The sequence below is a fragment of the Akebia trifoliata genome, chromosome 1 (assembly GCF_017979445.1).
Source record: "Akebia trifoliata isolate Shusen 1 chromosome 1, ASM1797944v1, whole genome shotgun sequence".
NCBI lineage: Eukaryota > Viridiplantae > Streptophyta > Magnoliopsida > Ranunculales > Lardizabalaceae > Akebia > Akebia trifoliata.
The window spans coordinates 494,522-511,437 of NC_141375.1; the positions used below are offsets into that span (position 1 = coordinate 494,522).

Here is a 16,916-nt window from a genome sequence, read left to right on the forward strand (position 1 = left end):
TCTAATACAATATAAAAAAGGTGAAGGAAAATTTTTAGAGAAAACAAGGGTCAAAGAAAAAAGTAGAAATTTTGAGAGAGATTCTCTCTATATTGCCCACGTACCATATTTGCCTATAATTTTCTCTCTCCCTATCTATTTCCAACGATTTGTCTCTCAATTTTTTCTTTCTACCACACGTCCCACATCTTCCACAATTTCTCTTCGCTCCTCTATTTTTTTTTTTCCTATTCTCATTCGATCTCTTCCTACTCATCCACGAATTTCCAATCTTTCATTGTTTCTATTTTTATTTTTTTTATTTAATCTCCTCTACTCCGAATCCTAATTGTGAATCATATGACAATTAGTATCTTCAAAATTCGCCCACTTAATAATCATATCTCGTGGCTATATCCCTAATTTTCTTGTTCATTAGTTTTTCTCTTAAAACTTTTCAATTTTTCTCCAACTTGTTAAGAATTCAACTATCAAGAAGGAAAGGTGAATGATCGAAGAATGACTCATCGTGAAAAAGAAATCGGGTTGTGTTCACATCCTCTCCAATTTTCTTTTTTTATTTATTTTAGTCGATGAAAATAATGATATATTTTACGATGATCAACTAAAATCATTGTTAAGGTGAGAAGGCAAGCCACAAGATTGTATATTAACTTCATTGAATTTATTTTTTTATTATTTAATTTAATTATTGATAATTTAATTTATTTATAGAATTTTGGTTCAGATGTATATTCCGATTACATTTGATGCTTGAGATTTTATGTAATAAATTAAGGTGCAAAAATTTCAGAAAAATAATATTTAATAAATTTAATTTTTTATGAAAAATATATTTTGTTCAAATTTTAATTCTAGATTTTTAATTAAATTGAATTGTTATTCAGATTTAATTGAATGATAAAAATTATCAGTTGCAATTTTGTGGTGGATCTTTGACTCCGTAACAGTTTTTCAAAATTAAATTTTAATTTTTTTATTAAGCTAAATTTAATTTTTGATTTACAAATTAAGGAATTTTTTTCGTATTCGATATTTTTTGTTACATTAGCCAATACCTGTAGATTGACCGTGGACTCCCGAGATTTATTACTTCATTATACATTTTGACATTCTGCATTTGGGATTTTGAATCTGCAATATTTGAGTAGTAGCATAAGAGTATAAAGCCTAATAAGAAGAAACATCGGTTTAAGCATAAAAAATTTGATTACAAGAACAATCATAACAAGGATAAAAATAAAATTATTTATACGTGAATGGATTAGTTGGTTATTATGCAAGAGATTATCATTGTTGAAAGCAATAGCAAGCATTAGACAACCTATTCGGCACCCGAATAACTTATCAACTCGTCATCTCGATGCAGGCTACTTTCAATGATGAGCAATGTGTCTAGAGCACTTGCTAATACTTTCAGGTATTCTCAAGCCATCCTAGACTCTTTCATACTTAGAAAACCTATCACGACAAGGAAAACATCGATTTAGAGCACCAAATCTTTTTTTTTTTTGGAAATTTTTTCTAATTTTAGGAACCTTATGCCCACCTTGTGCTTGCACATGCCTGCCTCATGCTTGCTTGTGTCTCCTTGTGGACTCGTACGTCCAAGCGTTGGGCCACACGGCTGGGCAAAACTAACCTCTTAGTGCATGGTCCAAGTCAGCCCACCTAACGCTTATTCATTTACATGTCGGGTTCAAAGATTTGTCATAACAGACCCGACCCCCACATTAACTCAAGGTTACAATTTTTTTCCTAAACCTAATCAAACCATATTCAAGGTCCAATATAAATTCCTCCTCAACTAGATAAACACAATACCTAATAAAGGGCCCAAATTGAACTCAAAATGTTCCAAGCAATGGAGAAATCTTAGAGATCCTTCCCATATTAATAGAAAACTAGAAATCATAATCTACAGATCAAAAACTACAAATGTTATGTTAATGGTAAGGGCGACTGAGTTTGCTCCCCAGGTCACACCAGTCTCTATATGCCAAAGCAAAATAATAAATAAAAAAATGTTGATGACTCCGTCATACTTAATCCAACTATTTTAGATGTTTTGAAACTAATGTGCAATGCACATGCAACCCACTACTATTAATTAATTACATGTAATAGATAGTGCAAATCTGATAGGTAATGCATTATAAGGGATGATAGATAAGAATTGTGATAAAAAATAGAGTCGTGATAATCTGACTCACTTTTTTGTATGATCTTGTCACAGAACCGTAGATCCTTTGCTTTGGGATATACAATGATAGATCTTTATGGTTTTGTACAGTTTTGTGAAGGGAGCATAAAAAAGAGTGAGTCGGATTATAGGAACTTAAAAATATTATGAAATGTGAACCTACCTGATTTCCCATCCTATCTCAAGTTTTGTGAAGAATAATGATGAATGCACACGGTTTTGATACATGGTTGGGTACACGGCTGATGCGGCAATGGTGTAGAACCATAGATCTTTTCTTGGTATGATTTTGCACCCTCGCCACATCAGCCGCATACGTGTGCATTAATCACGACTCTTTTGTGAATGATAGCTTAATAATAAATAAAAAAGTGCTCACATATGATTGGTTGGTGGTGTGGTCTTTGTCGGATTTATGTATTTTATCATTTATTGGCATTATGGATAGGTGCAAGTTGGATATATAATTGATTGCGAAAGATAGCTGAAACCAATTATTAGAAACTACAATATAAGGGGCAGCCATTGTGGAATAATAATTGATAGCTGTTGAATGAGTTTCACGTGTGTGTGTATGTTTGGGTCATTCTAGACAGACTCCCTACAATACGGCGTGACATGGTAGTGTGCACAAAATCATAGATGCTTTTCACTCGCATCTATATCTAGGAAAATGCTGCAATAACATTAAAATTGACATCGTTTCATTGTTGATGTGAATGTGTGTATAGAATCATAGATGATTTTCATCGAGATATGAGTGAGAAGCATCTATGGTTTTGCGCACACTAATGTGTGAAACGATGTCAATTTTAATGTACAACTCATATATGATGATTGTATCAAATAATTTTTGGTACAACTTATTAGTTTTGTAACTTTTCAGTAATATCTATCATACTACATTATAATTTTTCAATAAATTTTGTAAAATTTATTACTAGAAAAACTTTTACTTTGGTGCTTTCAACCATGTAAATTCGTTTGATAATGCCAATGATAGAAATGGCTAAAGAACTAAAAATACTTTAGATTAATAAATATTTGACAATACTACTCTGAACTTACAATTTAATGAGATAATACCCTCTTCAAGGACATGGTAGACTCATATATATGATGAGTGACTCTCACCAATTATATATAACATCTATTACTTGGACGTTATGATCACTTCACTTTGAAATTCATATACAAGATGGGAGGATTCTCACTCATTGAGTTTTGTATTATTGATGATGCTTTGATCCTCGATATTTGTGTTGATTATTTTTGTCTTCGGTTGTCTTCTCCGTTTGTATTTTAATTTTTCGATCGTCTTCTCCTTTGATCTCACCTGAAAGGACATCAGTGTGATACTGATCAAGGGGCCTTTAACGATCAAGTTAGTATTTGAGAAAATATAGAGTAAATAAAATAATTTTTTAAACAAAGAGTTGTAGTAGGAGAAGTCCCCCTATTTATAGAGTTAGTTCATTTACTTAGAGAGGTAATCTTTTACCATGATATATGTCATTGATGACCCATAATGTCATTATGAACTTAATTAATGACTTAATTTCTCATCTCGTAATGACTTTAAAGCATTATTACCTAGGCTCATAATGATCTTGAAGCTCCACTCTATTGGCATTTATAACTAATAAGATAAGTGACTTTTACTCTGTTGCCGATTCAACTAGGTGACTGTTCAATTTCTTAGGTTGACTTACTCGAATTAAGTATCTGTAATTTTACTTTGGTGGTAAAAAGCATATTGTAATAACCTTTGATACTTGGATAACTTTATGGTGGCTAGTTTACAGTACTTTGCTATGTAGCTAGTCAGGTAGCTTCAAACAATTTTCTTAATATCAATCTCCTTAGAATAATTCTCAAAAGTAAGAGTAGTAATAGTAATACTAATACTAATACTAGCAACAATACTAATATTAGCTACTTAGAAAGATCAGCAAGAAAAGAATAAGTAATAGCAACAATAATTGTTTGAGAGAAGGGTCGGATGAAATAGTGTGGGGTTGGTTCCTTGAGAATGTTGAACCTCCTTTGGATGAAAATAACAAAGGGGTCAACTTCTTGAAGAGGCCGGACCACCTTTAAGTGAGAATCAGCGAGAGGTCAATCTTTGAGGAGGTTGATCTATCTTATGATGAATTAATATGGGATTTGCTCCTAGAGGAGACTGAACTACCTTGTGATTGAGAGATCGATGTCAGAAGGTAAAAGGGTTGGCTCCAATGAAGAGGTCAAATCTCCTTTGATTGATCAAATCCACGGTTCTTGTGATTGAGAGATCAAAGTCATATGTTTTATGGGGATGTGCAGTCATGTATCTCGAGCGGAAAATCCACTATTCTTGCAAGTATACATCACTTGAACTACAAAATCATTTACACTTTTTTTTTTTTTTTTAAGAGATAGGTTGATTGATAAAAAAGAAAGTTTGGCCAAGTGGTGGCCTGTACGATGGAGTATTGACATCTGCCCCACCTTATCCGCTTGATGGGTGACAATTTATTACCATGAAATAGTTATTTTGTTGCTGTCAATGGTATAAAATATAAAGATAAAAAAAAAAAAAAATGGTAATTGTTTATTACTATAAAAGAATTATTCTATATAAGGGTAAATTTCACTTTCATCCCCTGTGATTTGGTATAATTCTATGTCGACCCCCAACATTTTTGATAATTGCACGTATCTCCTTTTTCACAAACGATGTTAAAGCTCCAATGTCATTTTACTATTCTACTCTCTTATTTTATCCTTTTTTAATAAAAAAAGTTAAAATTTAAAATTATAAAATATCCCTGTCTAAACATTCACACTCTCACGTGTGAACCAATTTTTTCACAGAGATATTATGTTTATTAAAAATATAACATTTGAAAATGGTAAAATAATCATTATAAAATGTATATATATATATATATATATATATATATATATATATATACGAGAAATGTTCGACACTCTACACTTTACCCTACGTGTTCTGTCCTACATGGGTTAGAAATTTTGGAATGGACTGATTTTTGGTGAAGAGGATCTTCTAAGAGATCATCCTCACCAAAAATCAGTCCATTCCAAAATTTCTAACCCCATGTTTTACAAGTTGAAAAATCGTGGACCATCCTTTTTGGTAAACCATTTTTGATGGGGTTAAAAGTTTTGGAATGGGCTGATTTTTAGTGATGATGATCTCCTCACCGTAGAGATCATCCTCACCAAAAATCAGTCCATTCCAAACTTCTAACCCATGTTTTGAAAAATGTTTTGCGAATATATATATAAAGAAAAATGGTTATTAGGTCGTTGCCTATTGTATAAAATATAAAACATAAGGGTAGAAATAAATTTTTTGATTGGTAATTACTACTATAAAATACTTATTCTGTTGTTTATTGTATGAAATATAAAATGTAAAGTTAGAATTTTTTTTTTCTTCTATTTGATAACCATTTATTACATAAAATAATAACTTTGTTATCTATAAAATACTTGTTCTGTTGTTTATTGTATGAAATATAAAATGTAAAGTTAGAATTTTTTTTTCTTCTATTTGATAACCATTTATTATATAAAATAACTATTTTGTTATCTATTGTACAAATCCTATATATAAACTTTTTTTCGATTGGTAACTATTAACACTACTATAAAATAGATACTTTCGTGTCAATTGTATAACTATAAAGATAGAATGTAAGGTGGGGGGAAATATTTTTTTTTTTTTTTTTTTTGAATTTTTTGGGTTTTAATCGATTTGAGTTTGGATTTTCATTTGATCCAATTTAATTTTCGGGTAAGGTTTGGGTTCGATCACATTTTTCAGTCAATGTTGGGTTTGGGTTTCGTGTCAAATGTACACCCGTAGATGATTTAATACACTTTTTTCTTAGGGGATACATTTTTCTTGAGAATAGCTAACATCCCAACACCCATCAAATTTTGATAGAGAGCCTCAACAGTGGGTTGAGGCTATCGTTTTCCTTTATTTTATGATTTTGATGGATAGACACTCTCAATCTATAGCTTGGTGGAGGTGTGCATGCCTGGCCTGGACTCTAAACAATGCACGCAAGATGACTTTCACAAGATTTGTTTCCACATCCTTCATTAAGGAAACCAATCAATCAAGATCCCAAATGGCCTTGATTAAACCCAACTTGATCAATCCTAAACCGCCATCAGGCTTAACTTCTCTAATCTACGATATACACTATTTTAATAAAAATAAACTTGTCAGAAAGAGCTGATCCAAACCATGCAAGGAAGCCTTTTTTTTTTTTTTTTTCTCAAGTTTTTGATAGATTGCAAGGAAGCTTCATTCTATGTAAAGAAAGAATCGAACCATTTTGAATTTTGGCACACGAGACGTTAGTGCATGTGGGCCGTGAATGTTGAGCAACAATGCCATCTATAAGCCATATTCATAGGTCTAATGCTATGTTAAAACTTTCACTCCCCCAAACAATCAGCAATGCAAAGAATATAAAAGCCAAATGCTCTTGCTAGCACAATCAACTGAGCCAACTCCCTTTCCTTCTCATAAGCTCCTGCACAAGTTTCGTAAGCCACATTGTACACAAACAGAGACAAACTTTTTTTTTTATATAATGTCTTTAAAATTTGTTAGCCTCTATTTTAGACTGACCACAAAGTTCTGTTTAGTGTCAGATAATCATGGTTGGAGCAAAGGCAGCGCCATCACAATACTAAAGACAGACGCTAGCAACAGCAGCATCCAGATCGGGAATTTCTTTGATCCCTTCTTGTTGTTGTTTCTTATTTCATTTACAGTTTCCCTTCTGTTGTCGCCATCTTGTATTGTTTTTCCATTTCTGAGTGCTGTGGGCGACGGTGCAGAATCTTCCTTTGGCGGAGTCACAAGTGATGATTTTTCCGAACCAGACTGCTCTGCAAGCTGTTCCTTGTTGTACTTCTCTATGTATTCCGGGAACATTTTCCTGAATACTGGGCTGTAATTCAACCAAAAAACCAAATGATATCTCACACAGATGTTATAAGAGGACAACCACAGTCTAAATGGTCTTTTATTTTTTGGGACTACTGAGGATAAAACTTAAACGTGTTGTCTGCTCCAGTCTGCCCCATAAAAAAGACTGCAAGAATGAATCGTGTGAGGACATTATGCATCAATCCAGAAAGTTTGATCAGTTGACCAAGTCTCAGATGATTTACAATTCTCTATAGCTCTCAAAAGAAACGGATCAGACACTCTATGCCACCAATAAAAGGATAGCCTAACCTCAATCAAATATTTTCTAATCATCCAAGTTTTTGTTCCATCCAAGTTGCTTTATAGATTCAAGTATTCAACAGTGCAGATCAATGTTGAGTGGGGTTTGTATGTTGAGGACTGAAGGCACCATACATTTGTTCAAAGATTATATGAAAGGGGAGGCATTTGAAGGTGGGCCCCAGATCCACAATAGCATGTAGAAAAACCGTAAATATGGACTGCTTTGGTGCATAATGAAAGCATACCTCTTACAGTTGAAAGCAAGAGAAGCCTTTGCTAGTCGTTGCTTCTCAGCAGTTGTAGTTGAAACACTACCAGTGGTGGGACTGTTGTCCATCTACATGAAAAAAAGGCATGCTTACATCAATATTAGTAATTGGATTTATGCTGAAATTGGATATTTGGTATCAGAAAGCAAATGTCCAAACAAACCTCTGGGCATTTGGTAGGTATTACTACTATGTCCAATCTTGTCTGTATTACTGTTTAACTTTCATTATTAAATTTTATTGTTCAGTAGAGAATTTATTTGAAAAAAGGAAAGGACGTCAATAGATCAACCTACAAGCTTACAAGGGAAAAGAAAACAAATGAAACAATGCAGATCTCATCGACAAAAAAGATGCCTTCGAACTCCTTGAACACTTTGCACCAAAAGAAAAGCAATCCAAGGCAATTGTAATAATTTCTTATTTAGATGGGATTTGTAGCTTAAATGATAAGGCTCACTTCTTGTAATGGTCAATCATCATGACTGTTGACTTTCCCTTGTTATTAATAAATTGCATCATACCTTAAAAAAATATGCACAAGGTATTCCAACTTGAGCAACGAAAGAGCGAGCACAATAGTGACAAAAATAATATTATTGAACATGCAATGAACTCACCATGAATGATAGAAGCCCTGTAAGTATGCTGCACCCATGATATACAAACAAGTTAGTTTGGGTAATCAGGTACAAGAATAGGTAATTAAGGATAATTTGAAGCCACCCAAAATGTGTTTTCTACTTCTTTAGCAGTACCATTCTTTGTATAAATGATAAAATGCAGAAAGAAACTTGCTTAGTCATAGATTGATTGATAGAGAAAAAGACCACAGGTACACATGGATCACTGTTGAAATCTTTGGTTCATCTTACCTTGATACAGACCACATTGGGTTCCAACTTTCCGGATGAACTGGAAGAAGAAAAAATCAAATTTCAATTATATCTATTATGGTGTAGATCACTTAGAAATTAAGCACTATAGATAAAGACTTCAACGGAAAACTTACAATCACTCATAGACAAGCAGATCTTCTTTTGTGTCATAAACCGACCATTGGGGGTGATCATGCTAATTAATGGAATGGGAATTTATCACAATGAAAGAACAATCAGGTAAATACCTTCAGATGTAGAAAAGTGCAAATGAAAGCCACAAAACAAGTCCAGCAGAAGAATAAATGGTAGAGAACCTTATTACCTGATGCTTGGGGGCTTAAATGGATACTCCGGAGGAAACTTGATCTTCCCATGGTAATATCCACCTTATCATATTGAATGGGATAAAAAGCATTCAGGAAAAGATAAAAAGAAAAGAAAAAAAAATATGAATAGAGGGTTGCCCATACCAAATATGAGTAAGAGAGAACTTAAAATGAAGTCCAAAGGAAAGACATCTGCTAAATTTCCAATCCACAAAACCAGACAAACATCACATACCTGCATATGGAGTGCTTTCACTTCCCTCCAATACATAATCTGAAACAAAAATGTTTATGACGATCAATTTTGCAAATGGCATACCCACATAAACAGATAGTAGAACAAGAGAAAAAAACATAATCCCCCTCCGCTCTAGTTAGAAGAGGGCGGGACGTGACCCAGGAAGCCCCTCCAGATGGTATTACCCATCCTTTGTTTTAACCCTGGACAAAGCGGTCAGGTGCACTCAGTCTTATAGACCTCACAAAGAAAGATGTCAATGAAGTGAGGGCTGAGAAAGATAACAATCATGTCTCCATTCGTAGGGGTTTGGCACTTCTTCTTCTTCTTTGAACTTATGATATTACCATTCTTTTGGCACATGTGTGCCAAACATAACAAAAATCAGGATTATCTTTTCATGATAAATGTGCAAATGTGCTCGCTTCACATATTGAATAATACAGTCGTATTATATGAACTGTGTTAAATATGCAATAAAACAGAAGATGAATAGCAAAGGGGCAGACTAAAAAGGGTACTTCTACTAAGGGTTACATGACCACTTTTGAAGGTGATACCTTGGTGAAGTGGTAACTTGTAAAGGCAGTGTGCGGTATTACCAGTCCTTTTTTCTTTATTGGTAAGCCTATTTTTAATGAGTCCAGTAATTCGGTGCTAGCGGGATTTGAACACAGGTCTCTGGTATCATCACCCAAAAACTTTACCAACTAAGCTAGTAGGCATTTGCGGTAATACCACAGTCCTGTGATGAAAAAACATGCTTTCACAGTTACACCAATCTTCAACGTTGTCGTCATCATCATCAAAGCCTTATTACAAAGATTTGGGTTGGGGGTTTGCCAAATGAATCTTGCTCCTCCATTCTAATCTGTTCAAAGCCACGTCTTCTGTTATTGAAACCTTGTCCATTGTACTAGTGATTTCTATTTTGATAGTGATTTTAACCCCTCTAAATATTAATTTCTCTTTTATCATTATTTTCAAAGCTTGTACTTCTATACTAGATGTGCAAAATGTACTTTGCATTTAGAAGGTTATAAAAATCATGCAAGCAACTGGATGTTTATGATGATCAACAAAAGGATCCAAGTTCACATTATGTTTGATGAAGCATATGCAATAAGAAATAAGTTCACTCACGCCACTCAAGAATATCATTTGGTAAAGGGCGGGCCACAACATGAGAAACTGGCTCCTACAAGTTCATGAAAGACACAAGCAATCAGTTAGCATCAAAAAGATATTAAGCAATCACATTCAAAGTAAATTGAAGCTTAATCCAAAGACTCAATGTAAACATATTGCAATTATTGAAAAAGCATCAGGATAAAACTTGGGTATTAAGCAAAAAAATCAAAAGGGGAGATTGAAAAAAGTAGCGACTTATCAGAGGTAACTGTACTAGAACGACCACAAGATCAACCTTATAGACATATTATATGCATTATGAAAATACATGTTTTGATGTTTTAATTTTTTTGGACCTTAACATTATTTGACATTTAATATACCTCTATAGTTATAGTGTATTCTCCATCTCAAGAACCTAAATGATATTTGAGAAAATTTTGGAAAATTTATTTCAGATCTTGGGTGATGTAAGTTTGATTGAATTGGACTAGACTATGAATGCACAACACTCCTCGTAACAAGATCATAAGCATTTTTCAAATCTAATTTACACACCACCCATGGCACCCTTTATCATAACCTTCAAATCAATGCACCCATTGGCTATCAATACACCATCCACAATCTTTCATCCCATCAGAAAAGCCCCTTGCTCTTGCTCTATCATTATCCCTATAACCTTTTCATTCTTTTCGCTAAAACCTTACAAATAATCTTATGTATGGCTGGATATAGGTCTACCTGTCCTGGGATTAACTCTATAAATGTGGCATTCAAAATACAATCAAGGAAACCTCCATCTTGAAAGTCCTTGATCACTTTCACAAGGTCACCACTTATAATATCCAACAGTCCTTATAAAAAATTCTATCTAGAAAACACTAGGACCAGGTGCTTTGTCCCCACTCATACCAATAATAATTTGATATAGCTCCTCTTTTCTCAATAGGTTTTCTAACCAATCTCAATGGACCTTTGATATGAAGTCAAAAGCAAGGTTATCCAAAGTAGGATGTGTTTTGTATTATTTGGAGTACATTATTATAGATCACTGTCACTGTGGCATGGTTAATGAAAAGAATACATGTATCTTTGCAATAAAATGCAGCCTCAGTTGGACTTGCTTAAGCTTTTTGAAAATCCAGACGTACGCATATAATTACCTGACCCACATTTACTCAAACATAAACAGTACAACTATTTACCCATATGACGGCAAGATAAAAGAAGAAGGAAATTAAAGTTAATAGATAAACAAATGGATGCTAGAAATGAAGGTTTCGAAAAACATGACAGAAAATAAATAACTACATTGCTGCAATCAGACATACTTTACAAAGAGCTCTATATTCCTTTTGAAGGCGCTTAACACAAGACTTTTCCGCCATTGAACAACGGCTTCAAAGAGATACTGAAAGAAAGAGGTTTACTACTACCACAGAAGCTTCAACTTGCCAACTGAAAAACATACAAAGAAGGTAGAATGTGAACAGTATTAAATTAATTATGTAGAAACATAAAAAATAAGGATGACGATGAAATGAAAATACTCAGACGATTAGTATTATTATTACACCAATAGAAGAAAATAAGTATTCGTAAAGTTGAAGATGCAACAAAAGGAATGATAAACTACAAAAACAATGATAATTGGAAACAACACCCATTTCATGTTGAAATCTCAAATTGTTCTCTCTCTTCTGCATGAGCGTGTAGAGGAAATACTAATCAAATCTTCAATGAGTAATGCTGTGGTCTTATAATTCTATATGGCATGATCAAATCAAAACCCATTGACGCAAAGCTAACAAAATAAAAGTAGTGATTCTTATCATGATGCAGACACCAAACATGAAGTAATATTTAACCATCAAGCCTAAAATTAAGAAACCCAAACTATCATCGGATGGTCTAGTAAAGAATTTCAATTTATAATTTACATCTAAGGCCATAAAGTATAACTTAAAATTCCAATGTTGTCGCAACTTGATTTTGTGTAAATAGAATACCTTACCTACAAACAATAAGGCGGATTATTATTTACAATATCCCACAAAGAAAAATAAAATAAAACAAATGCATCTCATCAATAGAATAAACATCTAATTAAAAGGATTGTTAACTAAGAGTATGGTTAATGATTCCAAAATTCTAGCTTTAGCCATAAGCATCATTTGCAGCTAAAATCCGAAACCGAAATCCTCATCATTTGAAGCTGAGAATTTAATTTCCCTAATTCACTTACAGACAGGTATGATTTTGACCTCATAGAGGATTTTTTTTATTATTTAAAAAAAAAAAAAAAAAAAGATTTTTGTTTTCAGAATCCACAAAAAACAATATCAAGGTATTGCAGATCAATAATCAAGACCGCGAATCAGAAATCAAACAATCAGATGAGCAAAGAATTGAAAAAAAATAAAGACAAATATAGGATTTTCTCATCATCCAAAACGAAAACAAGATATTGAAACTGATGTACAAATCAACAAATATTCATCATCGAACAGTAAACCTAAAAACACCAACGATTCAAATGGACCTATTAAATTACCTCCGATCGCTTTTTATTCGCAGCTACGATGATCTTCCAAACGGATTCAAAGAAAACGAAGAGTCAGAGAAATCGAGAACGAATATCACGAAAATTAACGAAGAATTCGCTTTGAGATCTTCGTATTAAGCCCTTCGAGATCTCCAATCTGGTTGGTTGTGAAAGTTAGGGTTATTGATTACAGACTTTTTTTTACCCTAAATTAGTCGTCGCATTGTTAGTGGCCAGGCACTGGGTTGAGACTCGAGTCGAGCGAGTTCGATTCGAAGGGAGAAAATAATTTTAATATGAACCGCACATAGCCGATCCAGCTCAAACGGGCCCAGCTTGGCTCAACTATGGAAGCCATTCGGGCCATTGCTTTTAAACTTCTGTTACGGGCCAAGCCTCAATCCTGGCCCTTTGGGGCCTGCCAGACCCATTTATGTGCTAAATGTCAAAATACATTGGCTTAAAGTCAATGACCAATAATGTTTGAATATAACAGCTACATGTCTTCGATGATGCAGATTTTTGGTAACTAGGTTCACCAAGAAGTCAGCTTAATAAAAATTCGAATTGGGCCCATCCAACCCAAAGGCAGCCATGCTGGGTTTGGGCTTGCTCATGAAATTATTCAAAGGCCCAGCCTAGGCTGGTTATTAAATGGGCAAGTCTGGCTTGCTTAAGACTTGATAGGACGGATCCATTGACATCCCTTGCGAATGATTTGGGTTGGCGAAACGAGGTCAACCCAACCTTGGGCCAGCTTTTGATCAACCTTAATGTCATCGAGCCTTTCATTTGGAGTTGTTCCTACATTCATCTATGATTTGTAGGTAAAAAGATTACCTCACTCCTAGACACGTATCTCAATAAAGATCTCCACCCTAATTCCTACAAAAAGTCTCAAATTTGGGAGGTTTTCTCATATTAAGACATTCTAGCGATCAAGTTAGCAAGAAAATAAATAGGGGTCGGGTTAGAGAATAAGTCAATAAGTGTGATCAATCTGACTTAAGGAGTCCACCTTTAATTGGTAAGTTCCTTCACAAAAATCTTGCTATTTTTTTATTATCTACTTTTATCAAGATCTTTCTCATCTTATCTCATTAATTGCGTGTTGAATAAGAATTCTTTCTAATAAACTCACTTACTAATTTGATATGAGAATACAATTGTAATTAGAATCCTAAAGATCTTAAGATATCTTCTGTTAAGATTGCAAAGATTCTCTTATTATTTATAATTCTTTTCTTAATGAATTGTTCACTTAACTGTGCTCAAATGAGTGCTTTTATTCTACCACATATCAATCAAGTCAAGTCTTTCCTAAGATTCGACTGAATTGACACGTAGATGTATCAGCTTAAAACCACTATTTCATAGAGTAATTCTCCAACTTTCAATACTGCACCATGTGTCTTAACTACTCAACATTATTATGTGTTAGTGGCCACGTGTAGGCCTTTTGTCGGTCCACATCATCATATATAATTGTAGAGATTAAGGGTGCAATTTGGTCCGATTCAAACCAAGAACCGAACCAAACCGATAGCTTTAGGTGGTTTGGTTCGGTTTGGAACAAATTGTGGTTCGGTTCGAAAAAAATTCCGGTTCAGTTCCGGGTTATGAAAATGGAGAACCAATCAGTTTGGTTCGGTTCTAGTATCAAGTTTAATAAATACATATGTAAATAATAATTATTATGAATTATTTTAGGAGTTAAGAAATAGATTAGTACTTTTTGTGGATAAACTAATGACTTTTTATGGATGGATTAGTGATTATTGTATGAATTTTTATGTTTATTTTTTCATTAAAAATATTACATACAATTTATAGAATATTGGCAATCCGTAGAACCGAATTGAACCAAACTGACTTTAGTTCGGTTTCATTCCAATGGAATTTGATTCGGTTCTGGTTCTTATTTAGTGGAACCAATCTATGTCGGTTCGATTCCAATTTGACCTCAAACCGAACCAAGTTGCGCCTTTAGTAGAGATCAATTTAATGATAAATCGACCTTGATCATGATCCATCATTAAACTCACAAAATAATATAAAAAGAAAAAAACACGAAATTTTTTATGAGGTTCAACAAACGTGCCTACGTTTCCAAGCTCTTCACTATGGTCTGAATTTGTTACATAACCTTTCTTCCATGGTCTCCCCCTTCCTCTTCTCTCCCTTTTACAATGGCCTTAGCCTTCTTTAAATAGAAAAACTCTAACCCTATATCTAATTAAAGCAGAAATGTCATTTTTACCCTTATCAAATAAAATAATTACTTATTGGGGGAAGAATCATCTTAAATTGATATTCTTCTCTAATTATATAGAATTATATTCAAACATTGTCGTGTATATGTCTCGAGATGTGTTGATGGTGCAAATGAATGATTTAGATGAAAATCAATTTTTATCCTCTTACAGAGTCCCCTCTCGAAGGTGGAGATTGATGTATTGAAATTTGTTTTCAAGAACTTTATAACTTTTGACAATCCTTCTAGAATGAACATCATCTCTAATTTTTGAACTAGTATGGTTATTGAGCTTTGGGACTTATATTATTTTTGTTTAGTGCAATTATGATCTTCTACTTAGTCGAGCTCTTATAATAAGTCGATGCCTCAATAATATAATCGCCTATTATGCAAGTCGGGCTTGATTTCTTATATGAACCAAGACTTTGATAAATGATAGAAGAATCGACTGAAATCCCAAATCAGGCTTGGATCCCAGAATGATCCAAGACTTGGATAAATAATATAAGAATCGATCGAAATCCCAAATCAAACTTGGATCCTAGAATGATTCAAGACTTAGATAAAAATAGAATAATCAACCAAAATTTAATAGTGGGCTTGAATACTAGAACGATCCAACACTTGGATAAATACTAAAATAGCCAATTGAAATCATAAATGATGCTTGATCCCAAAACGATCCAAAACTTCAATAAATCATAGGAGAACATATCGAAATTTTTGATCAAGCTTGGATCTTAAAATGATCTAAGACTTAGATAAATAATAAAAAACCAACTGAAATTCCAAATTAGGCTTGGATTTCAAAATGATCTAAGACTTTGATAAATAATAAGATAATTGATCGAAGTCCTAAATTGGGCTAAGATCCCAAAATAATAAAAAAACTTAGATAAATAATAGAATAATCGATCGAAATCCACAATTGGATTTAAATCTTAAAATGATCCAAGACTTTGATAGATAATAGAAGAACCCATCGAACTGGTACAAAAGGTTTGGTTTATTGAATCGACCTTATCTTAACCTTACTTTGTCGATTCGTTGAATCGAATAGTAAGGTTCGGTTCATTGTACCAACATTACCATAACCTTACCTTGTCGCCTTTATCTAACCTTACCTTATCGATTCATAAAATCGAAGAATAAGTTCTGGTTCGTTGATTTCAATTTTGGAACCTCCAAGAAATGCATATTGATACAACAAAAATTAAAAAATTCTCTTCCATTGAAATCTCTTGACCAAATCATATCTAAACCCAATACATGTGAATGATTGACTTAGGAAATCCCCAACTTTCGATTCAAATCTTAATTGTTAATCATAGTTACACGTGGTTCATTCAATCTCATCATTGTGGTTTTCATCAGTGTTCTTGTTCATTCCTACGGATGGCGCCAATTGTAGAGGTCAATTTTGTAATAAACCGACCTCGATCACTATCTCATCATTAAACTCATAAAAGAATAAAAAAAGATATAAAAAGATAAGAGCATGTGATTCGACAAACGTGCCTACGTCCACGGGCTCAGAGAGCCATTTCACCATACTCTTAATTTGTTATATGATCTCTCCTCCTCAGTCTCCCCCTTCCTCTTCTCTTCATTTTCTCAATCCTTTTTACAATTACCTTAACCCTCTTTAAATAGAAAAATCACAACCCTAATTCTAATTAAATTAGAAATGTGTTTTTTATTTTTATCAAATAAAATAATTACCTATTAGGAAGAATCCTCCCAAATTAGGATTCTTCTCTAGTTACACAGAATTTTACTCAAATATTTTCATATGTC

The 16,916-nt window shown here is 33.4% G+C and overlaps 1 protein-coding gene across 1 annotated transcript; it reads right to left on the minus strand.

Moving 5' to 3' along the window:
- Positions 1–6,731: 6,731 nt before the first annotated feature.
- LOC147410233 (ubiquitin-conjugating enzyme E2 34-like) lies at positions 6,732–13,134 on the minus strand. The gene is made up of 10 exons (XM_086432991.1): positions 12,872–13,134; positions 11,649–11,775; positions 10,327–10,381; positions 9,181–9,219; positions 8,942–9,005; positions 8,751–8,812; positions 8,614–8,653; positions 8,359–8,386; positions 7,715–7,806; positions 6,732–7,185 (listed from the first exon to the last, which is right to left on the minus strand). The coding sequence occupies exons 2-10, from the start codon at positions 11,703–11,705 to the stop codon at positions 6,888–6,890; spliced, it is 735 nt and encodes a 244-aa protein (XP_086289117.1). The 5' UTR covers positions 11,706–11,775; positions 12,872–13,134; the 3' UTR covers positions 6,732–6,887.
- Positions 13,135–16,916: the final 3,782 nt, after the last annotated feature.